Source organism: Crotalus tigris, unplaced genomic scaffold (assembly GCF_016545835.1).
Source record: "Crotalus tigris isolate CLP2741 ecotype Arizona unplaced genomic scaffold, ASM1654583v1 scf7180000020772.518028, whole genome shotgun sequence".
In the NCBI taxonomy this organism is placed as follows: domain Eukaryota; kingdom Metazoa; phylum Chordata; class Lepidosauria; order Squamata; family Viperidae; genus Crotalus; species Crotalus tigris.
The window spans coordinates 346,930-370,271 of NW_024098172.1; the positions used below are offsets into that span (position 1 = coordinate 346,930).

Below are 23,342 nucleotides of genomic sequence, written 5' to 3' on the forward strand. Positions count from 1 at the left end.
CTTGTGGACTTCAACTCCCAGAATTCCTGAGCCAGCTAAGCTGGCTCAGGAATTCTGGGAATTGAAGTCCACGAGTCATAAAAGAGCCAAGGTTGACTATCCCTGCCCTAGACCCTCTCGCTCTTGAACTAGCCAAAGCATCTGCAGTGAAACATCTGGACGTTCGTGCCAGTTTAGGGAACCAGGGCTGATCTTAACAGACCACAGAACCGGCTCAGTGAAAAAAAATATAGATTCTCATGATCCGTCGGGGTTCACGAGCGTGGGACGTGGTACAGGAAGTCCCCTCTCCCCTTCTGTGCTGGCACATCTCAAAACAGCTGAGGGTTACTCCGCTCTGGCTGAAAGCAGGAGCAAATGAGGAGTCCTGGGTGCTCTGTGAGCTGGGTGGGTTTCTTGCAGACGTTTCATGACACCACTAGGTAACATCCTCAGGGCTAGCAGGGAGAGGGGTTTGCTGTCTGTTTATATGGAGAAGTGGCTTGATGGGAGTGTTGATGAAGCTGTTCTTGAGTGTTGATTGTTAGGCTGATAGTTAGGTAGTTCCCTCTATCAAGTTTCATTAAGGAGCTACCAAGAGAGCAAATCCCATTCCTTTTTAGCACTGATGATGTTACCTAGTTGGGTCACGAAACGTCTGCAAGAAAACAACCCAGCTCAGACAGCATCAGGACCCCACATTCCTCCTTCTCCTCCTCCTCCTCCTCGCAAACCCCACTCCCTTCTAGCACTGATGATGTTACCTAGTTGGGTCACGAAACGTCTGCAAGAAAACAACCCAGCTCAGACAGCATCAAGGACCCCACATTCTTCTTCGTCCTCCTCCTCCTCCTCTTCCTCCTCCTCCCTGCAAACCCCACTCCCTTCTAGCACTGATGATGTTACCTACTTGGGTCATGAAACGTCTGCAAGAAAACAACCTAGCTCAAACAGCATCAAGAACCCCACATTCTCCTCCTCCTCCTCCTCCTCCTCCTCCTCTTCTTCCTCCCTGCAAACCCCACTCCCTTCTAGCACTGATGATGTTACCTAGTTGGATCACGAAACGTCTGCAAGAAAGCCACCCAGCTAAGAGAGCATCAAGGACCCCACATTTCAACCCTGAGCTAGAAATATTCTCCTTTGCTGGAGCAACTTACTAGTGGCATCCTGGCTACCTTATATGCACGCATCTCTCCATCATAAAGCTACACATATAAACAAGATTGTGGTGTCGGTAGGCTCATAGATAGCAACGTTCGTCTGGCTTTTGTTCTCTCGTTGGGCTTGCAGTTAGAGGGGGCATCATAGCTGCCTTAACCAGAGGGGGGGGTCAAGCTTTGTGCCAAAACTGAGTCTTTTGTCTCCCCCCCCACCCCCACCCCAGGAAAATGCCAAGGCAGCCCACGCAAACGATGTCCCCTCTCCCGTTTCTCTTCTGTAATTGTAATTCTTCTCTGCCTCATTCCGAATGTCTTAATATCTTGTATTTATTTTTGTTGACCAAGTAAATGCTTTTCTTTTTATTTTTTAACTGGGCTGGTTCTTTTCTTCTACCACCCCGCAAACAACGGCATGCAAGTAATCCTCAACCCACACTTTCCATCCCCAAGCTGGGACATTTGTGCATTTCGGTCCCATTTGACACGCTTGCCGCTTGCTTGTCAAGCAAATCAGCGGAGTTGTTCATTGGCAACACGGTTGTGACGTGAAGCTGGCTCCCCCACGGACGTGGTTGGTCAGAAGGCCGCAGAACGGGAATCACGGGATTCCCGGGACCGTCCGAAATACGAACCAGTTGCCAAGTGTCCGAATTTTGATCCTGGGACCGTGGGGGATGCTTCGACGGTCGTAAGTGTGGAACAACAGTCCTAAGCTGCTTTTTGTTGGTGTCGTTGTAACTTGGAACAGTCACTAAATGAGTCGTCAGTTGAGAACGACCTGTTTTAGATGGAGGAGTCAAACAAGAAAGCCTGGATTACACTTAGATGCTCTTAAGGACATTTTTTCATTTCCATCTTCCAATCAAAGCATTCATTTAATACAGTGGTCTTCAAACTTGGCCACTTTAAGGCTTGTGGACTTCGACTCCCAGAATTCCTCAGCCAGCCCTGAGGGCTGGCTGAGGAATTCTGGGAGTCGAAGTCCACAAGCCTTAAAGTGGCCAAGTTTGAAGACCACTGATTTAATAAGGGGATAATGGATTAATTTGAATTTGGAAACCCTACAGATGTTTCATTATCAATCTGTGGTTTCCACCTGGGGCTGGTTTGGTTATGGCTGGTCACCTGGGAAGGAACATTTGCCCTGCTGCCTGGACACACAGCTGCCAAAATAGCCCATCTTAATTGGCAGATCTTCACATCTTTGAAGACTTACACTCAAGGTTCTAGATACAGTTTAGATGGATATTTGGGGGCCAAATTTCGTCTCGTGGTGAAGGCACCAGGCTAGCAGCCAGGAGATGGTGAGTTCTAGTCCCACCTTACACTTGAAAGCAGACTGGGTGGCTTTGGGCCAGTCGCCAGGAGATGGCGAGTTCTAGTCCCGCCTTAGGCATGAAAGCCGGCTGGGTGACTTTGGGCCAGTCGCCAGGAGGCGGTGAATTCTAGTCCCACCTTACACATGAAAACCAACTGGGTGACTTTGGATCAGTCGCCAGGAGACGGTGAGTTCTAGTCCCACCTTACACTTGAAAGCAGACTGGGTGGCTTTGGGCCAGTTGCCAGGATATGGCGAGTTCTAGTCCCGCCTTAGGCATGAAAGCCGGCTGGGTGACTTTGGGCCAGTCGCCAGGAGATGGTGAGTTCTAGTCCTGCCTTAGGCATGAAAGCCAAGTGGGTGACTTTGGACCAGTTGCCAGGAGATGGTGAATTCTAGTCCCACCTTACACATGAAAGCCAGCTGGATGGATGGGCCACCTCATCCGATTCTCCTGAAGACCCCGGATGGATGGATGGATGGATGTGCCACCCCATCCCGTTCCCCCCAGAGGTCATCCATCAAGGCCATCCCAGCCTCAGTGTTGTATTTTTGTGTGACAAAAGCTTCCGCAACCAATTTCGCTTAACAAAACATGTTCCCTGAATTGGGTCTGGCCGCCACGGTTACCTTTGCAAGCTGAAATGGTCTCTTGTCCATCCGGCCCGTTGTTTGCTTAGCATCTCAATCAAATCCTGGGCTGATGAGACCATGGCCAGTGAGACAGGAGACGTGACGTGCGTCTTGGCATCTGACCTCTGACGGTAGCTGTGTTTGCTTTTTTTTAAAATACACAATTTCAGAAGAGACACGCCAGGATAAAATTAGCCCATGGCCTTGCTTAAAATTAGATTTGCAAGTTTTCCATTGAGGATGGAGAGAAGAATGACGAGTAAATAACACTTTCTGTTTTGAGACTTTCCCCCCTCCCCTCTCTTTGGATCATAGTTAAAACGTCAGGAAGTTCTAGTTTGTTGCTGTTACCTTAAACCAGGGGTAGGCAACCTTGGCTCTTTTATGACTCATGGACTTCAACTCTTAGAATTCCTGAGCCAGCATGGGGGAAACTTTGGCCCCTTCATGACTTGTGGACTTCAACTCCCAGAATTCCTGAGCCAACATGGGGGAAAATTTGGCCCCTTCATGACTTGTGGACTTCAACTCCCAGGATTCCTGGCTCAGGAATTCTGGGAGTTGAAGTCCACAAGTTATAAAAGAGCCAAGGTTGCCTACCCCTGCCCTAAACAACTGCTGTTACTTTGCGTTCAGAAATACCTCGGTCTCTTTGTTTGTTTGTTTGTTTCCATTCTCTTCTTCTGGGGTCCCTTTCTACCTAGAAAATACAGGTAGTCCTCAACTTATCACGGCAACTGAGCCTGGAATTTGCTAAGCGAGACAGTTTTGCCCCATTTTACTACCTTTCTTCTCGCCATTAAGTGAATCACTGCAGTTGTTAAGTTAGCAACACGGTTGTGAAGTGAATCGGGCTTCCCCGTTGACGTTGTTTGTCAGAAGGTCACCAAAAGTGATCACATGACCCCGGGGACACTGCAAACCATCATAAATATGAATTAGTTACCAGTGTCCAAATTTTGATCGCTTGACCCTGGGGATGCCACAACGGTCGTCAGCATGAAATACAGTCATAAGCCACTTTTTTTCAGTGCCGTTGTAACGCTGAACGGTCACTAAACAAACTCTTATAAGTCAAGGACAACCTGTATTGTAGAATTCCCTAACAAGAGCAGCGCTGGCGCAGTGGCGGGAATGCAGTATTGCAGGCTGACTCTGCCCACTGCCAGCAGTTCGATCCTGACCGCTTCAAGGTGGACTCAGCCTTACGTCCTTTTTTCCGAGGTCGTTAAAATAAGGACCCAGATTGTTGGGGGTGAAGAGTTGTGTAACTGGAACAAAAAGAAATTGTGTAGCCTAACTATTGCTATCTCGCTTTCGTAAATCAGCATTTTGCATCCGGGACAAATTTCGGGCAAGCGTGGGAAAACATGTACGTAGATGGGATGTGCTGGAGGAGGGAATAAGGGAGTGTACAGGAATGATTGATGTCTTCCTTATGATGGAATGGCTCTGTTGTCTGATTTTCATGGGCTAACAACGCAATGCTACTAACTTTCTAAGGTGTGGCACTTCTAGATGTAAGTCTCCCAGCGTTCCCAATTGTTTGCCACCCAGCTGTTTTATTTGATCAATTAAAGCACTATTTCCTTAAGAAGGCTCCGCTTGAGGTGCCTGATTAGACTTTTAATGTAAGGTGACCAACCGTCCTCCTTTAGGGAGGACAGTCCTCCTTTTGTGAGTTCTGTCCTCCCTCAAAAAGTGTCCTCCTTCATGTCCTCCTTTTCGATATTTGAAGACTAATCTGCAGGGCTTTTTTTTCTCATAAAACGCTCAGAACGGCGTTCCGGTACCTTTTTTTGATGTTTTTTTTTCAACTTTTGCATGAGCTGTGCTACTCCCCCTATTGGCTTTCGAAAACCAATAGGAATGGCTGCTGAGCGCGCCAAAACACCCGGCCGGCAAACTTTGCACATGCAAGTTGTCTGTATTATTGTTGCAATGAATAAAATGTTTCTTTTATTTACGATATTTTTTTCTTCAATTTATTTATGTCCTCCTTTTCATTGTAAAAAAGTTGGTCACCTTATTTAATGGTATCTCAAATTTAAGTAAGGGCCAGGGACCTTACAGGGGCAAAATGCTGACTCTGTAAAACACTTAGAGAGGGCTGTAAAAGCACTGTGAAGCAGTGTATAAGTCTAAGCCAGGGATTTTCAACCAGTAGTACAGGTACCACCTGTGGTACATTGGCACCTGGCAGGTGGTACGCGACCATCCTAGAAAAGGGGTAGCAGGGGAGGGGAATGAGCTGAACCGGTGGCAGCACCACACAAACCTGAGCGAGAGACGGCTGGAGCTGCAGGGCTGTCAGGACTCAGCGGAAGCGCCAGGATCAATGCCGCTTTCCAGCTGATTGGCGCTTCTTTGGGGCTGTCAGGGCTCAGTGGAAGCGCCAGGATCAGCGCCAGGCTCCAGCTGGAGCTCTGTGCTGATCCTGGCACTTCTGCTGAGCTCTGAAGAAGCGCCGATCAGCTGGAATGTTGCAGCATCTCCAAGGTCTTATGATTTACATTCAGATGCTTGGCCACTGATTCATATTTATGACGGTCACAGTGTCCCAGGGTCATGTGAAGAGACCAAAACCTGCTGCAACCACCCAGCAGACGGGGGGAATAAAAACCAAACACCCCCCCCCCACCGCACTTCCGCTGCCAATCCTGAACAGAAATGCTCACAACAATGAAAACCTCGGACAGGAGGAAGAGCGTGGCCAGGCGGGCAGGCCGTTGTCTTGCTCGGCTGTGGCTTGGGAGGCACTTTTTTCAATGCCATTGTAACTGTCAGACCCAGCGTAAAACATCTTGAATAAGCTTACAGTAACTTTGAACAGTCACTAAGTGAACTGTTGTAAGTCGAGGACTATCTGTACTTTTATCACTTTTTTCCTTTTTTTGGGGGGGGGTCATCACGTTTTTGACACCTTGTTAGGCGACTGGTGGTACTTGGATATTGCCATATCCTAAAAGTGGCACAGTGGTTGAAAAGGTTGAAAAGCCCTGGTCTAAGCACTATTGCTATTGTCCCATCCAAATTTTCCCCATGGCCAATCTTGCTTAGCTTGCAAGCTTAGTCTAGGCCAGTGGCTAGCTGGGACCAACCGAGGCTAAATATTTTATAAGGATGTTTTTCATTAAGTCTTTCCAAGATCGAGAGGGTCAAAAAAGCAGACTGGTGAAAGAGTCCCAGCATTGCACAGCGTCAGCAAAGCATCCCGGAGACTCAAAGACTTCCACTGAGCTAAGAGGCAGCAAAGATCAAATTGGGTGACCAATGACTTGGCCGGCGCATGGGAAGGACTATAAGTATCCAGAGCGTAGTGCTTGAACACCGATCACATCTCAGCACAAAGGAGGAGGACCTAAAAAGCCATTGGAGGTAAGCAGATTTTTTTTGCTAAGCTTCTCTTCAGATTCGCATCTTCTTAGCAACTTGGATTAAGGGAGGGATACGAAATTATATGTTTGTGAGTGTATGCATTATTATTATTATTATTATTATTATTATATTATCATCGCCGTTGTCGTCATCATCATTTTGTTATGTTTATGCAGTGTATATTGGAGGTGCTTACCTTTTGAGAGTTGTAGACAACGAAATCTCATTTTTAATGTATGCTGATTAATGTAAAGTGTCAGTAAAGTCATTATTCTATTCTATTCTATTCTATTCTCTATATTCTATTCTATTCGCATTCTCTTCTATTCTAGTCTTCATTCTAATGTATTGTATTGTATTCTGCATTCTATTCTGCATTTTATTCTATTCTATTCTGCATTCTATTCTATTCTATTCTATTCTGCATTCTATTCTATTCTCTATATTCTATTCTATTCTATTCTATTCTATTCTATATTCTATTCTTTTCTATTCTTCATTCTATTGTATTGTATTGTATTCTGCATTCTATTCTGCATTCTATTCTATTCTATTCTGCATTCTATTCTGTATTCTATTCTATTCTATTCTATTCTAATTAATTAGATTTTCAAATGGGCACATATATTTATTGCAATTGCAGACAATGTAAGATTGCAAAGATGCAAAGTTCCCTGAGTTGTATTGCAATGCTTTTTGTTTTTACATCCCAACCAGGAGGAGGAGGAGGAGGAGGAAGAGGAGGAGGAAGAGAACTGTGATTCCTTGGTGATCTCTGAGCTTGGTGGTTTTCTTGCAGACGTTTCATTGCCCAAACTAGGGAACATTATCAATGCTAGTGCACGAAAACAACCAAACTCAGAAAGCAGCAAGGAAACACACACCCCAGTACACATTGCTGCCTCCAGATCTTCCTCCTGAACATTAAAGGGAGAGGAAAGAGATAGATAATGCAGAAAATCCTCCTTCTAGCACCGATGACTTTCCCTAGTTGGGTCATGAAACGTCTGCAAGGAAACCACTCAGCTCAGAGAGCACCAAGGAGCCCACAGTTGTCTTCCTCCTCCTCCTCCTCCTCCTCCCCCCACACTCCCTTCTTGCACTGATGACGTTCCCTAGTTGGGTCATGAAACGTCTGCAAGGAAACCACCCAGCTCAGAGAGCACCAAGGACAATACCTATTGAGGTGGATCCCTTATAAATATTCTTCTGCATGTTATTTTCTTTCTTTTTTAGTTATATATTTATAGATTTTAATACTTCTATTCTATTCTATTCTATTCTATTCTATTCTATTCTACTCTACTCTACTCTACTCTACTCTACTCGTTATTTCTATTTCTATTCTATTCTCTCCATAATTGTGTTTCTCTTATTTTTTATTGAAATTTTTATAAACTTTTTACAATAAAATCCCTCCCCACCTCCCTCCCTCCCTCCCCACCCCCCCATTAACCCTCCCCCCTTCCCAGAGCTGAATACAGAGCTAAAAACAACAGAAGAAAAAACATAAAAATTAAATAAACATACATAAATCCTAAAAAATTAAAAAAAACCTTTAACTCCATTACATTAAAATCAACATTAAAATCAACAAATCTCATAGCAACTTTACACTATAAGTTATTCAAAAGCTAAATAATACTTTCTAATCCCATATTTATTCTGAACAAAATTTACCCATCTTTTCTATAATTGTGTTTCTCTTAATATTACTGAGTGCTGACAGTATGCTGACAGTATGCTGACAGTAACTCGAATGCTGACAGTAACTCTGGCAAGAAAAATGGCAAATTTCCATTCTTCCCCTTCCTTCCAGATTCCGCAGAGATCGCGGGGGCTGAAGACCACATCATGGTGTGCCAAAGAGCCTTCTTGATATTCTGCATCCTTTTTTCTATCAGCATCCAACTGACAAGAGCCCAGCACTGGTCCCACGGCTGGTATCCCGGAGGAAAGCGAGAAATTGCATTGCCCAGAAACTTTGAGGTATATCAACACTAGCCCAGATCATCCGTCCACCTCTCTCGTTCCAGATTCAGTGTTAAACTGAATGATCTTATCCCAAAGTAGCCAGCTAGTCAAAGAGGATGGAAGCTGTGGACCAATACTTTGAGTGGCTACCAACTCAGGGAAGACAGACCTAAATCTACGGTCTTATTTTTCTCTTCTCTCATTCCCAGGACTCTGAAGAGAGCAGACTTTGTGACGAAGGTGGTTGTCCATATCTGAAAGTCCCAAGTGATAAAGTGGTGAAGCATTTACTGGTAAGCAATTGGATTTTGTCTGTAGAGATCCTCACCCCTCCAGGTTGTGGTTGTCCCAACGGTGCTTTCCCAAAAGGCAACTGGGCTCGCTTTTCCTTGAAAACGTTGGGCTTCCCACCTAAAGGTCTGGAGAAGCTTCTGGGGCGAGAAGCAAAATGTTTTCCGAGAAAGGAAGGAAGAAAAAAACCAAGTCAATCCAGTTGACTTTTGGAAAAGCACCCTTGGGGACAAGCCATTGGATTCTGAAGTCTGCTTCTTCTGGAGAAGATCGGGCTGCTTGATGAAAAGATCCCTTGTAGGAGAGCTTCTTGGCACATCTTTGGTGAGAAGTGAAACGGGGGGGGGGGTTGGATGGCCTTCGATGAGACTGAGTAACAGCCTCTTTGCAGTCTTACACTCTTTTGAGAAAAGAGGTTGGCCAAGGACCAAGGCTTCAAGACAGCCTAAACAAGATGCTGTCTTGTTTAGTGCTTTGTGAATATCGCATCCAGTTTTGGTCAGCATGATGTAAAAAAAGATGTTGAGACTCTAGAAAGAGTGCAGAGAAGAGCAACAAAGACAATTAGGGGACTGGAGGCTAAAGCATATAAGGAACGGTTGCTGGAATTGGGGATGTCTAGTTTAATGAAGAGAAGGACGAGGGGGGACAGGATAGCAGTCTTCCAGTATCTCAGGGGCTGCCCCAAAGAAGAGGGAGTCAAGCTATTCTCCAAAGCGCCTTAAGGCAGGACAAGCAACGGATGGAAACTCATCAAGGAGAGAAGCAACCTAGAACTAAGGAGAAACTTCCTGACAGTGAAAACAATTAACCAGTGGAACCACCCGCCTCCAGAAGTTGTGGGTTCTCCAACACTGGAGGTTTCTAAGAGACTGGACAGCCATTTGTCTGAAATGGTATAGGGTTTCCTGCCTGAGCAGGGGGTTGGACTAGAAGACCTCCAAGGTCCCTTCCAACTATTCTATTCTATTCTATTCTATTCTATTCTATTCTATTCTATTCTATTCTATTCTTATTTCTATTCTATTCTATTCTATTCTATTATTCTAAAATGGTATAAGGTTTTCTGCCTGAGCAGGGGGTTGGACTAGAGGACCTCCAAGGTCCCTTCCAACTATTCTATTCTGTTCTGTTCTATTCTATTCTATTCTATTCTAATTTCTATTCTATTCTATTCTATTCTATTATTCTAAAATGGTATAAGGTTTTCTGCCTGAGCAGGGGGTTGGACTAGAGGACCTCCAAGGTTCCTTCCATCTATTCTATTCTATTTTGGCCACTACTGTAATCAAAAGGAGGTCAATGCAGATGTATAATCTACATCATTCAGTCAACGTGCGGCAATTTGCTTTTTGTATTTTAATCTGGTTTCCAACCGGAGAAGTTTTATCAGCTCAGGAAAATCCAATTTATTTGTAATTCTTCTTTTAAAATTAAAAATGAAGCTAATGCAATCGGGATCTATCTCTTATTTACAAGACCTTATTTTCAATTTTATCAGGCTGGCATCCTGACCGGACAACTTCAAAAAAAGAAATGAAAAAAGAAAAGAGCTCCTTTCTTAAGGAAGAATGGGAGGCCTAGAAACATATATAAATGAAATATAAATAAAGAAATAATTAAAATAGTCCTGTGCTTTTGGAAATCATTTGCTCCTGAACATTAGCTGTCCTCCCTCTTAACCTCTCATGACTTGCTTGTTGATTTAACATCCTTTGTGCCTCTGAGAGCTTCTGAACGGTGAAGCTAGCATTACAGATTCCCTACAAACAAACATTAAATAGAAAAAGGTCGAAGAAAAAAAACACATGGCTGACCAATTGGAACAAACTCCCACGGAAAAGTCCTTTGTGAATGTGAAAATACCAATATATTGAACAAAATGCTTTATTTTATTTTTTTTTGCTATGTATCTATAGATATTTCTGCACGGAACAAAATGCTTTATTTTTAACCGGGCCTCTATAGATATTTCTGCAGTCAAATGCAAACTTAGGTTTTTCCAAATCTTTTTCCCAACGATCACAGCCTTAAAGTTTCAGACAAGGAACTTTCAACATTTGTGACACACTAAATCAGCACCAGTTGCCTTTTTTCTTCCCGGGACATTGGCAAAGTGCACGATCTTTTCAAAATTCCAGATTTATATTAAAATGTTCTACAGATGGCATCTAACACCCGTGAGGTTAGCAAAAATGTTTAAAAATGTATCAAGCAATTGTTGGAAATGTAAACGAAAACCAGGCACCTATAAACCATCTTTGGTGGACATGCTCTAAAGCCAAAAGATTTTGGTTTACATACATGGTTAGAGAAAATAATGAAAAAACATATAGAGTTTAAGCCAGAATTATTTTTGTTAGCCATAATTGTAGGAAATTATGAGAAAGAGTGTATATATTTAATTTTACATATATTAACTGCAGCAAGAATTGTATTCCCTCAATATTGGAAAAATGAAGATTTACCAACGGAGGAAGTGTTAATTAAATTTTTTTTAGAGTGTGCAGAAATGGATAGGTTTTGAAAACAAAAGAAAAAGAAGACTCAGTTTATTTTAGACTATGGGATACCTTTTATCATTGGTTAGAAAAACGAGGTAGAAAGAAACTTAATACGGGTTAGTAAGCTAGTTATTGAAATCCAGACAATATGTTGCCGGCAAAATATTAAGTACTTGTGATTATAAAAAAACTAATAAAAGTATATTTAAAAAAAAATAATCCAGATTTTTATTTAATTTTGGGAGACGCTTCAGATTCTCTGGTATAGAAACACCGAAGTGCTGCAAACGGACGGCAGAAAAAGACTTACTGGTCCATCAAGTCTGCTTTTTTGAGTTTTCTTTTTAAAGTTGATTATTTTTAATTACTGTGTTTATATTTTCTTTTTTCTTTTTTGTCAGATGATGGACAGGTGTTTACCCTAAATATTACAGTTTCTGTTCTGGCCTTCTAAACTTATAGCCCTAAAAGACGTTTTTCTAGTCCATGTATAGATATGGACAAGGTCTATAAAGGTCATCAAATTTGGAGAAATTAACCTAAAGATTCCCAATGCTTAATCTGGGAAATTCTGGGCATTTTCTCTAGAAATTGCAACCGCCGATTTACTCACATGGTACCGCAAGTCTTCCACCCGTCCCAATGCTACTTTTCTTTTACTACAGCTTTTACGCAGAACACTGTTGACCATTGGTGTTTTCTGTGTGAGTTTTATTCGAGCAAGATTGCAATTTTGCTAGAATGATTTCAAAGGACAAGGAGTCCTCGACTTATGACAGCTGAGCCCCAAATTTCTTTTGCTACCCGAGACAGCTGTGAAGTGAATTTTGCCCCATTTAACCACCTGTCCTGCCATGTTGTGAAGTGAATCGCTGTAGTTGTTAAGTTACAGTAGTTGGCCAAAATGGCGGAAACCTTTTGGGAAAAGCGTACAGGAGAAATGCCCCCTTTGGTTAAGTTTCCACCTATTTTTCTTCTCATTTCTTTATAACTTTATAAGCATTGTTCACTTGATAATACTATTTTACACTGCTTTCTGGGCGACCAGTCAACTCTTTGCACCATGGCTTTAATTTTATTACATTTTACAAGCTCACTAAGTGAAAGAACACAAAAAAACCCCAACTGACTTGATGGCGATCACATAACACACTGACAAATGTCCTCCTCTCAGCTTCAATACAGGACATCAATCACTGGATCCGACTGTGATCTGATTGGCTCATGGCCAAAACCAGATGACACCCAATTGGCTCTCTAAACACTCATGCTCATTGGCTACAATCAGATGAAGGAAAGCCACCTGATATCAACCTAAACAAGTTGTGCTTCCTTTTCCTGCTTATTTGGCTATAACTTTTCATAGAACACAGTACAGAGAATTGAACAAACTTGGTTGCATTATGTTCTTGATTAAATTATCTTTCCATCAATATATAATTTTATGGTACTACTCCCCTCCCCAAAAAGTGGTGTTATTAGCCAACAAACCTCAAAACTACACTTTTCCCAAAAGGTTTCCACAATTTTGGTTACTACTGTGGTAACAGGGTTGTTATGTGATTCTGGCTTCCCCGTTAACTTTGCAACCAGCGCCAAGCATCCAAGTTTGGATCACGTGAGCCACGGGGAATGTGTTAACGGTCGTGTGAAAAACGTTGCTAAGTTGCTGTTTTTTTGTGCCGCTGTAACTTTAAAAGAATGGCTGTTAAGTCTACCTGTTCTGAAAAAATCTGTGTGAGTTACCAGTTGTGTAGCAGGCACGGATTTATGGGTTGGCATTGATCGTTACTGTCCAAAATGGCTTAGGAATTCACCATCCAAGCACCCAGGTGCGTGCTGAAAAACAAGACGAGCGGAAATAAACCTCTCAAAAGCCAGAAAATAAAATACTGCGTTTAATTTCTGAGCAATCCAGAGAAACCTAGCTAATAGGTCAGTTGTTTTTCAAAGAAAAGAGAGACAGGATCAAAAGCTGATCGGGGTTCTTAAAAACGCAGAAACGACGGAGGATGAGATGCTCAAAAACCCAAAATCTCGGAAGAGGATCCATTTCTTTCTGCAAAAGGGCCGTTATAACAGCTGCAAAACCAGATTCGCCCCGTTTGGAAAGCATGAATTATCTGCCACTCCCCGTTTTGAGGGTAGCGATGCTGATGGGGTGGAGCGTGTGCAATCACTCATGGCAAACCTCGGATCTGGATGGAAAGTGTCCTTCCTCCAAGAGTTGGTTATTGCATGGCGGTCCTCTTAACTATCCTGCCGTCTTTATCGACGGCGAAATTGTAATTCTGGGTCTTGTTCAGGCACTCCTCGATCCGCTGATCCAGGTTTTCAAGGGTGATGAAATTCTTGGATTCTTCCTGGATCGACAGAAAGGAGAAAGCAAGGATGAGATCAAAGCTAAACGACCCTGAGGCGTGTCGTTAAGGTGATGCTTCATGCTCGGCGTCACGAGAAATGAAGAGACGGCCTAATAAAAATGTATTTAATTGCAGAATGACAGCTCTCTTTCGCTCCCTGGGCGGCTGACAAAATAAATAAATAAATACAAACCCAACACACAAACTGCAAAAGCAATCTGCTAACCCTCTAATCTGAAGCCGTCGTTTGCAAAACGGCGGCTGACAAACTCAGATTAAGTCAAGCTGTCTGTAAGGAACGGTGGCTGGAATTGGGTCTGTCTGGTTTAATGAAGAGAAGAATGAGGGGTGACATGATAGCAGGGTTCCACTATCTCAGGGGCTGCCCCAAAGAAGAGGGAGTCAAGCTCTTCTCCAAAGCCCCTGAAGGCAGGACAAGAAGCAAGGGATGGAAACTGATCAAGGAGAGAAGCAACCTGGAACTAAGGAGAAACTTCCTGACAGTGAGAACAATTAACCAGTGGAACAACCTGCCTCCAGAAGCGGTGAATGCTCCATCCAACACTGGAAGTGTTTAAGAAGAGACTGGACAGCCATTTGTCTAAAATGGTAGAGGGTTTTCTGCCTGAGCAGGGGGTTGAACTAGAAGACCTCCAAAGTCCCTTCTAACTTCATCATCATCATCATCTAGTAGTAGTAGTAGTAGTAGTAGTAGTAGTAGTAGTAGTAGTAGTAGTAGTAGTGATATACACCTACACTAGGGGTTGGCAACCTTGGCTTTTATGAATCATGGACTTCAACTCCCAGAATTCCTGAGCCAGTATACGGAATTATGATCCCTTTATGATCTGTGGACTTCAACTCCCAGAATTCCTGAACCAGCGTGGCTCAGCTTGGAAACTTCTCCCTTTCCCCTCAGCATGGCTGGCTCAGGAATTCTGGGAGTTGAAGTCCACGAGTCATAAAAGAGCCAAGCTTGCCCACCCCTGGCCTAGAGCCTACGCCACTTTATGACTCATGGACTTCAACTCCCAGAATTCCTGAGCCAGCCTGGCTCAGCTTGGAAACCTCTCCCTTTCCCCTCAGCATGGCTGGCTCAGGAATTCTGGGAGTTGGAAGTCCACGAGTCATAAAAGAGCCAAGGTTGCATACCCCTGACCTACACCCTTACAAGTTAAGTAACATATAAATATTAATCCCTGTCCATCTTGACTACATGGCCAAGGTCATTGACGCAGGTGATTGAGGGAGAAGTGAACTGTTCCCGTAACAAAAAGAAATATTATCATTGGACCGTGTGAACGCCCGGTGGGTGGGGGCATAGGAATCTGATGTTTAACTAAGCAAGCTTCCGCGCTGGAAAACCCGGGAGCTGGTTTTGCTTCTTCAGTTCCGAGATGCTGTACTCAATAATTAAGTTGTGCTTACTGGGACTCGACTGCCTTGAGGATTCCTTTTGTTGGTTTCGCTGGCCGGACTGTTGACCTTTAAGATGGGATCTGAAGGAAAGCTTATTTATTTATTAAATTTGTATGTTGTCCATTTCACCAAGAAGCAACGCTCGGCGGCTTCCAACCAAGGGAACACAAGAAGACATTAAAATAACAACTAACGTTTAAAATGGACCACAGGCAGTCCTCGACCTTCAACGATTTATTTCGTGACCGAAGTCGCAACAGCACTGAAAAAAAGCGGCTTTTACGGCCGTTTTTTCACACTTAAGACCGTTGGTCGGGCGATCAAAATTCAGACACCCAGCAAATTACTCATTATTTACAGCAGTGGCCAACATTGTGGAAACCTTTTGGGAAAAGTGTATTTTTGAGGTTTGATGGCTAATAACACCACTTTTTTTTTGGGAGTAGTACCATAAAATTATATATCGATGGAAAGATAATTTAATCAAGAACGTAAGGCAACGAAGTTTGTTCAATTATCTGTACTGCATTCTATGAAAATAAGCAGAAAAAGGAAGCACAACTTGCTTAGGTTGATATCAGGTGGTTTTCCTTCCTCTGATTGTAGCCAATGAGCATGAGTGTTTAGAGCAGCGATTCTCAACCTTTTTAATGCTGCAACCCCAACCGGTCGTAAGTCGAGGACTACTCAACCGGTCGTAAGTCGAGGACTACTCAACTGGTGCAGCACCGTTTGCAGAATGGGACTTTTGGCGGGCTCAGCAGGGCAGAGACAGCCTGGACAATTCCTATTGGCTTTTGAAAGCCAATAGAATTAGACTCTATTCAAGAGAGTCTATTCTATTGGCTTTCAAAAGCCAATAGAATAAAAGGGAGTAGCACAGCTAAGGAAAAGGGGGGGAAAAATGGCGGACTGCGTTGTTTGGCGACCCCCGTGAAATGGCCGTTCGACCCCAATTGGGGTCCCGACCCACAGGTTGAGAGCCACTGGTTTAGAGAGCCAATCGAGTGTCATCTGATTTTGGCCATGAGCCAATCAGATCACGGTAGGATTCAGTTATCCATGTTCTGTATTAAAGCTGAGAGGAGGACATTTGTCAGTGTGTTGTGTGATGGCTATCAAGTAGACTGGGTTTTTTGTGTGTGTGTTCTTTCATTTAGTGAGCTTGTAAAACGTAATAAAATTAAAGTCACGGTGCAAAGAGTTGACTGGTCGCCCAGAAAGCGATGGAAAATAGTATTATTAGGTGAACAAGGCTACAGTTATAAAGAAATGAGAAGAAAAATAGGTGGGAACTTAACCAAAGGTGGAATTTCTACTGTATACATTTCCCAAAAGTTTTCCACCATTTTGGCCACTACTGTATAACGGTCGCAGTGCACCCAGGGGTCATTTATGTCCCCTTATGTGACCCTTCTGGGGAGCAAAGTCAAATGGGGAAGCCAAATTCACTGAACGACCATCCTACTCATTTAACAACTGCAGCGATCCGCTTAAGAACGGGGGCGAGAAAGGGCGTGGAATGGGGCAAAACTCACTTCACAAGTGTCTCACTGTGCAACAAAAATTAATTGGATTAATTGTGGTCGTTTGTTACCGCGTCCTGACTTCAGACTCCAGCTATCATCAAACAAGCACTACGCCAGGTACGAGGAACAACGCTTTAATAATTTTCACGACGGCTGCACAAAGTTAGCACTAGGGATCAGTTCTCCCAAGTATGCTTTTTATACATTTTCTTTTACCAGTCAAGCCATTTACTTTGGGCAGAAATGTCCTGTTTCTGTCTGGTGGCCTCCGGGAATTTACTTCCTCTTAAGGGACGGCCCTTGGACAAATCCTAGGAGTTGCAACTGATAGTACGCTTCTAACAGAAAGGGAAAACGGGAGGGAAAAAAAAGTCGAGGGCTGCCTGTACGAAGTTCCGGCGAAGATGACGGACTGGAGCCTTGGGGCTTTCCTACCTGTAAGCGAAGCACTTCCATTTCTTTCTCCTTGAGGGATTTCTCCCGCAAGGACACCCTGTTTTGGTCACTTTGTAGCTTGCGGGCTTTCTCCTGTATTTCCTCCTTCCGGAGACGCTCCAACCTATTGCGGGAAAGAGGGAAGGAATGTGACAAATACAGAGATATTCTCCTCTCCTTTTCTCGCCAGGGGCCGGAATCCTAGAATCCTAGGGCTGGGAAGGAAGCCTGGAGGTCTTCTAGTCCAACCCCCTGCTCAAGGCAGGAGTCCTTCTTACACCATCCCAGTCAAATGGTTGCCCAATCTAGTTTTCAAAACCTCTAGTGATGGAGGAGACTAGCTATTCCACTAACCCACTAATCCAGGGGTAGGCCACCTTGGCTCTTTTATGACTGGTGGACGTCAACTCCCAGAATTCCTGGGTCAGCCATGCTGAGGGGAAAGGGAGAGGTTTCCAAGCTGAGCCAGGCCGGCTCAGGAATTCTGGGAGTTGAAGTCCACGAGTCATCAAATGGCCTAGGCCTAGGGCAGGGGTAGGCAACCTTGGCTCTTTTATGATTGCTGGCCTTCAACTCCCAGAATTCCTAGCATGGCTCAGCTTGGAAACCTCTCCCTTTCCCCTCAGCATGGCTGACCCAGGAATTCTGGGAGTTGAAGTCCATGAGTCATAAAAGAGCCAAGATTGTCTACCCTTGCACTAATCAATTGTTCTAACTAAGGAAGTTTCTCCTTACTTCTAGGTTGCTTCTCTCCTTGATTAGTTTCCATCCATTGCTTCTTGTCCTGCCTTCAGGGGCCTTGGAAAATAGCTTGACTCCCTCTTCTTTGTGGCAGCCCCTGAGATACTGGAACACTGCTATCCTGTCCCCCCTCGTCCTTCTCTTCGTTAAACTAGAGCAGGGGTAGGCAACCTTGGCTCTTTTATGACTCGTGGACTTCAACTCCCAGAATTCCTGAGCCAGGAAAGCATGCTGGCTCAGGAATTCTGGGAGTTGAAGTCCACGAGTCATAAAAGAGCCAAGTTTGCCTCCCCCCTGAACTAGACATACCTAATTCCAACAGCTGTTCCTTATATGCTTTAGCCTCCAGTCCCCCTGATCATCTTTGTTGCTCTTCTTTGCACTCTTTCCAGAGTCTCAACATCTTTTTTACATCATGGCGACCAAAACTGGATGTAGCATTCCAAGTGTAGCCTCACCAGTGCGCTAGAGGGAAATACTATCACTTCTCCTGATCTTGATTCTGTCTAATTTGTGGAATGAGGCAGGCGTGCACTGGTTTTACCTCCGCTCGAGTAAACGCTTATTTTCGGCATCGTTCAAGGCCATGAGACCTTGATGCTCCTCTTGCTCAGCTTTATTCCTCTTCTTCGCCGTTTCTCCGAACATGAAATCGTAGTTTTTATGCTTTATTTCTTCCATCATCTCAAATCTAGCAGAGAACCCAGGACAGAATGTTAAAAGTTTTCATCCCCAGGCTGCAAGAGCCCTCTAATCTTTCAGCATCCCTAAATTCTTTTGATTTAACTGAGGGGGGTCTTCAAACTTGACCCTTTTATGACTTGTGGGGTTCAACTCCCAGAATTCCTCAGCCAGGCACACTGGCGGAAGAATTCTGGGAGTAGAAGTCCACAAGTCATAAAAGGGCTAAGTTTGAAGACCCATGATATAGACAGACACACATAAATAGATGATGGATGGATGGTAGATGATAAATGATAAATAACAGATATAGATAGGTATAGATAGATCACAGATAGAGAAGGATGAAGACAAACAGATATATAGAGAAATAAGAGAGATGGATGGGTGGTAGATAATAAATGATAAATAGGCAGGTATAGATAGATCATATACAAAGATATAGACAGATAGACATAGATAGATAAAATAGACATAGATAGATAGAGAAATAATAGAGAGAGATGGATGGATGGATGGATAATGATAGAGAAATAATAGAAAGGTGGATGAAATGGATGGATGGACAAAGACAGATGATAGATGATTAGATACACGATAGATTAGATATAGATTAGATAGAGATGATATAGATAAGTGATATAAATGATAGTTATATAGAGATATAGATTAGCCAATAAATGATAGATTAGGATAAGAAATGATAGATTAGATATAGAGGATAGTTTTATATAGATTAGATGATAGATTAGATAGATAAGATACATGATAGATTAGATATAGATTAGATACAGATAGAGATAATGATATAGATAAGAGATATATAGATGATAGTTAGAGATATAGATTAGACAATAAATGATACATTAGAATAGATAAGAGAGATGACAGATTAGAGATGTAAATAATAAACAGATGATAGTTTTTTATGTATAGATTAGATGATAGATGATTAGATAGATAAGATACACGATAGATTGATTAGATATAGAGACAATGACAGATATAGGTAAGAGATAGATATAGATGAGTTATATAGATATAGATGAGACGATAAATGATAGATTAGAATTGATAAAAGATGACAGATTAGATATAGATGATAGTTTTATATAGATTAGATGATAGATTAGCTAGATAAGATACATGATAGATTAAATATAGATTAGATACAGATAATGATATAGATAAGAGATATATAGATGAATTATATAGATGAGACGATAAATGATAGATTAGAATTGATAAGAGATGACAGATTAGATATAGATGATAGTTTTATACAGATTAGATGATAGATTAGCTAGATAAGATACATGATAGATTAAATATAGATTAGATACAAATAATGATATAGATAAGATATATAGATAGTTATATATAGATTAGACAATAAATGATAGATTAGAATAGATGAGATGACAGATTAGAAATATAGATGATAGATGTTATATATAGATTAGATGATAGATGATTAGATAAGATACACAGATTAGATACAGATTAGTTACAGATAGAGATAATATAGATAAGAGATATATAGCTTGTTATATAGATATAGATTAGACGATAATTGATATATTAGAATAGATAAAACAGATTAGAGATGTAGATAAATAGATGATAGATATATATATAGATTAGATGATAATTAGATAACATATAATAGATTAGATTAGAGATAATGACAGATATAGAAAGAGATAGATATAGATGACAGTTATATAGAGATATAGATTAGACGATAAATGATAGATTAGAATAGATAAGAGATGACAGATTAGATATAGATAGTTTTATATAGATGATAGATTAGGTAAATAAGATACATGATAGATATAGATTAGATACAGATAGAGATAATGATATAGATAAAAGATATATAGTTAGAGATATAGATCAGACAACAAATGATACATTAGAATAGATAAGAGAGATGACAGATTAGAGATGTAGATGATAAACAGATGTTTTATATGTATAGATTAGATGACAGATGATTAGATAGATAAAATACATGATAGATTAGATTAGATATAGAGATAATGACAGATATAGATAAGAGATATAGATGACAGTTATATAGAGATATAGATGAGACAATAAATGATAGATTAGGATAAGAGATGACAGATTAGATATAGATGATAGTTTTATATAGATTAGATGATAGATTAGATAGATAAGATACATGACAGATATAGATTAGTTACAGATAGAGATAATGATATAGATAAGAGATATATAGAGATATAGATTAGACAATAAAGATACATTAGATAAGAGAGATGACAGATTAGCGATGTAGATGATAAACAGATGATAGTTTTATATGTATAGATTAGATGATAGATGATTAGACAGATAAGATACACTATAGATTAGATAGAGATAATGACAGATATAGATAAGAGATAGATGACAGTTATATAGAGATATAGATGATACATTAGAATAGATAAGAGAGCTGACAGATTAGAGAAATAGATGATTGACAGGTAAGCTTAGACAGACAGACAGATGACAGATAGATCATCTTCTCTTCAGCAGCCCGGAGATCCTCACCAGATCCTTTCCTGCCCTTCCAAGGACCCTCCCGGGCCTTCCCCGCTGGGGAGGATGGGCTCAGCAGTCCCGGGGGAGGGGGCTCACCTGAGGGCGGCCACCACCCGCCGGTGCTGCTCGTAGCGGTCGAGGACGACCAGCAGCTCGGCCGGGTCGACGGGCGGCGGCACCTTGATCCGGTCCGCCTTGGATTTGGCCGGAGGGTCGCGGCGGGTCTTGCGGCCGCGGGAGGGCACCAGGCTCGGGGCGCCGCGGCCCAGTAGGGCGGCCCGGCCGGGAAGGCCCCGCAACCCCGCCGCCAGCATCGGACCGGAAACGCGGGCCCAGCGCCTCGGGGACGGGAACCGGAAGGGCCGCCAGGGACGCCGGGAAATGCAGTCCTGCCCACCGCGAGAGGAAGAGCGAGCAGAAAAAAAACAGCGCCCTTTTTCTTTTCCGCGCCCCCCGACCGGAAGTTCCGTTAGGAATGAGGGCGCACGCGGGGAGCTTCCGGTCTAGCGGCGGAAGAGCGTCCTCTCAATCCCGGAAGTAGCCCCCTCCCGGGTGTGTGTGGGACTTGAAGTGCCCTTCTAGGATTTCTGGCCAATAGGTGTCTGATTGTTCCTGAGGCTTGCATTCTCACGTTGATTCCGTAATACTCTCCGGGATGTTCTTTTGCATCCCGGTCTGTGTGGTTCTTTTATTTCCAAACCTAGAAAGTGGCCATATTAAGCCCCAGGTAGACATAGACCAGGGGTGGGCAACCTTGGCTCTTTTATGACTCATGGACTTCAACTCCCAGAATTCCTAAGCCAGCCATGCTGAGGGGAAAGGGAGAGGTTTCCAAGCTGAGCCATGCTGGCTCAGGAATTCTGGGAGTTGTAGTCCACCAGTCATAAAAGAGCCAAGGTGGCCTTCCTCTGGCCTAGACCTAGGCTGCTTTATGACTTGTGGATTTCAGCTCCCAGAATTCCTGAGCCAGCAGGGCTCAGCTTGGAAACCTCTCCCTTTCCCCTCAGCATGGCTGGCTCAGGAATTCTGGGAGTTGACGTCCACCAGTCATAAAAGAGCCAAGGTTGCCTAGCCGTGACAGACATGACTGCAGGTGACCTCTCTCGACCAATGGAGGAATCACCTGCCTTGTCTTTATCCTATCCTTCGACTGAATGACAGCTCCAAAACTGGAAGTTTTAAAGAAAAGATTGGACAACCATTTGTCTGAAATAGTATAGGTTTTCCTGCCTGAGCAGGGGGTTGGACTAGGTGATCTCCAAGGTCTCTTCCAACTTCTTCATCATCATCATCTCCCACAATCCCTTTTCTGCTTTTGAGTGATCCCCATAATCCCTGGCTTGCCTTTCCCATAATCCCATGCATTTAGGACAGTTGTGTTGAAAGAAAAGTCTTCATCCTCGTTCATCCAAGCCGGGGATAAATAAACAACTGCTTTAGAAAGAAGAAAGAAGGTTGCAGTTTATTGAAGAGGAGAGCCAGACAGAAAGATGGTTCTGGCTGGAAAGAGGAGAGAAAAAAGGGCTGAGCACATGTGGGGAGTGGGTTTTTATACCCTCTGAAAGCCTTTTGTTTGGAGTTGCTTCCTGTTCCTGTGTTGAGGCTTTGTATTTCCTGTGTCAGGTATTCTGACCTGAGTCTGGGTGTGCCTTTCTGGTATTCTTCATGGTGGTAGGTTAATCCTATTATATCCCAAGGTCATATCCTGCTTTCCTGGTGCTGGGGCTAATGACCTTAGAGTTTGGGTGCGGTATGCAGATGTTAGGTGTCTTTGTCTTCCTAAGCTTCTAGCTCCAACTTTCCTGATGGTTTACATCTGCATTTGTACAGGGCTAGCTTCTGCTTGGGACAGGGAGACTTGGGGCAGGGTTAGTTTCTGCTTTTTAAAATCTTTTTGAGGAAATATATTTTTCTGCCCTTTTAATATTTTCTTCTCTGGGGGGGGGGGCTGACTTCCCACAATTGCATTGTCCTGGGGTAATGTGATCACTGTTTGTAACTTCCCAGCCAGCTTCTGAGAAGCTGATTTGCTGGGGGAAGCCAGGTTTGTTTCACTTAATGATTTTGATGCAATGATTTTCTGATCAGTTGTGACAGAAAAGGTAAAAGGACGCACAATTTGCTTAGCAACTGCCTGGCTTATCAAGGGAAATTTAATGGTGGCCATTCATTGAGGACCACCTGTATTCAAAAGATAGATCTTACAAGCTTAAGGTATGGGATGCTTTCTTCCTGCAATTTAATGAGCAACATCTAATTTAGCTTTTGAAGAACCTGTTAAAGACCCTTTGATTAGATTCAGTATTGAGTACCTGTGAAACACTAAAATTGCACTAATTCTGTTTAACTGTTTCCTGGGAATTTTTAATACACGTTTC

General features: G+C 42.8%; 2 protein-coding genes across 2 annotated transcripts; one reads left to right on the forward strand and one right to left on the reverse strand.

Annotated features, from left to right (window-relative positions):
• Window positions 1-6,053: 6,053 nt before the first annotated feature.
• LOC120319496 (progonadoliberin-2-like) lies at window positions 6,054-11,067 on the forward strand. The gene is made up of 4 exons (XM_039368406.1): window positions 6,054-6,471; window positions 8,376-8,460; window positions 8,655-8,738; window positions 10,238-11,067. The coding sequence occupies exons 1-4, from the start codon at window positions 6,383-6,385 to the stop codon at window positions 10,274-10,276; spliced, it is 297 nt and encodes a 98-aa protein (XP_039224340.1). The 5' UTR covers window positions 6,054-6,382; the 3' UTR covers window positions 10,277-11,067.
• Window positions 11,068-13,117: 2,050 nt separating this feature from the next.
• On the reverse strand, window positions 13,118-21,423 carry MRPS26 (mitochondrial ribosomal protein S26). The gene is made up of 4 exons (XM_039368405.1): window positions 21,061-21,423; window positions 18,272-18,418; window positions 16,987-17,110; window positions 13,118-13,603 (listed from the first exon to the last, which is right to left on the reverse strand). Exons 1-4 carry the CDS (start codon window positions 21,276-21,278, stop codon window positions 13,472-13,474), a joined length of 621 nt encoding a protein of 206 aa, XP_039224339.1. The 5' UTR covers window positions 21,279-21,423; the 3' UTR covers window positions 13,118-13,471.
• Between the last annotated feature and the right edge of the window lie 1,919 nt (window positions 21,424-23,342).

Excerpts from the sequence above, each read along its gene's own strand:
- MRPS26 (XM_039368405.1), bottom strand. The coding sequence starts at position 21,278 with ATGCTGGCGGCGGGGTTGCGGGGCCTTCCCGGCCGGGCCGCCCTACTG. Across the intron at positions 18,419-21,060 it reads CGGGTGGTGGCCGCCCTCAG|ATTTGAGATGATGGAAGAAA; the intron begins GTGAGCCCCCTC and ends GTTCTCTGCTAG. Across the intron at positions 13,604-16,986 it reads TGGAAGTGCTTCGCTTACAG|GAAGAATCCAAGAATTTCAT; the intron begins GTAGGAAAGCCC and ends CTGTCGATCCAG.
- LOC120319496 (XM_039368406.1), top strand. The coding sequence starts at position 6,383 with ATGGGAAGGACTATAAGTATCCAGAGCGTAGTGCTTGAACACCGATCA. Across the intron at positions 8,461-8,654 it reads CATTGCCCAGAAACTTTGAG|GACTCTGAAGAGAGCAGACT; the intron begins GTATATCAACAC and ends TCTCATTCCCAG. Across the intron at positions 8,739-10,237 it reads AAGTGGTGAAGCATTTACTG|GCTGGCATCCTGACCGGACA; the intron begins GTAAGCAATTGG and ends CAATTTTATCAG.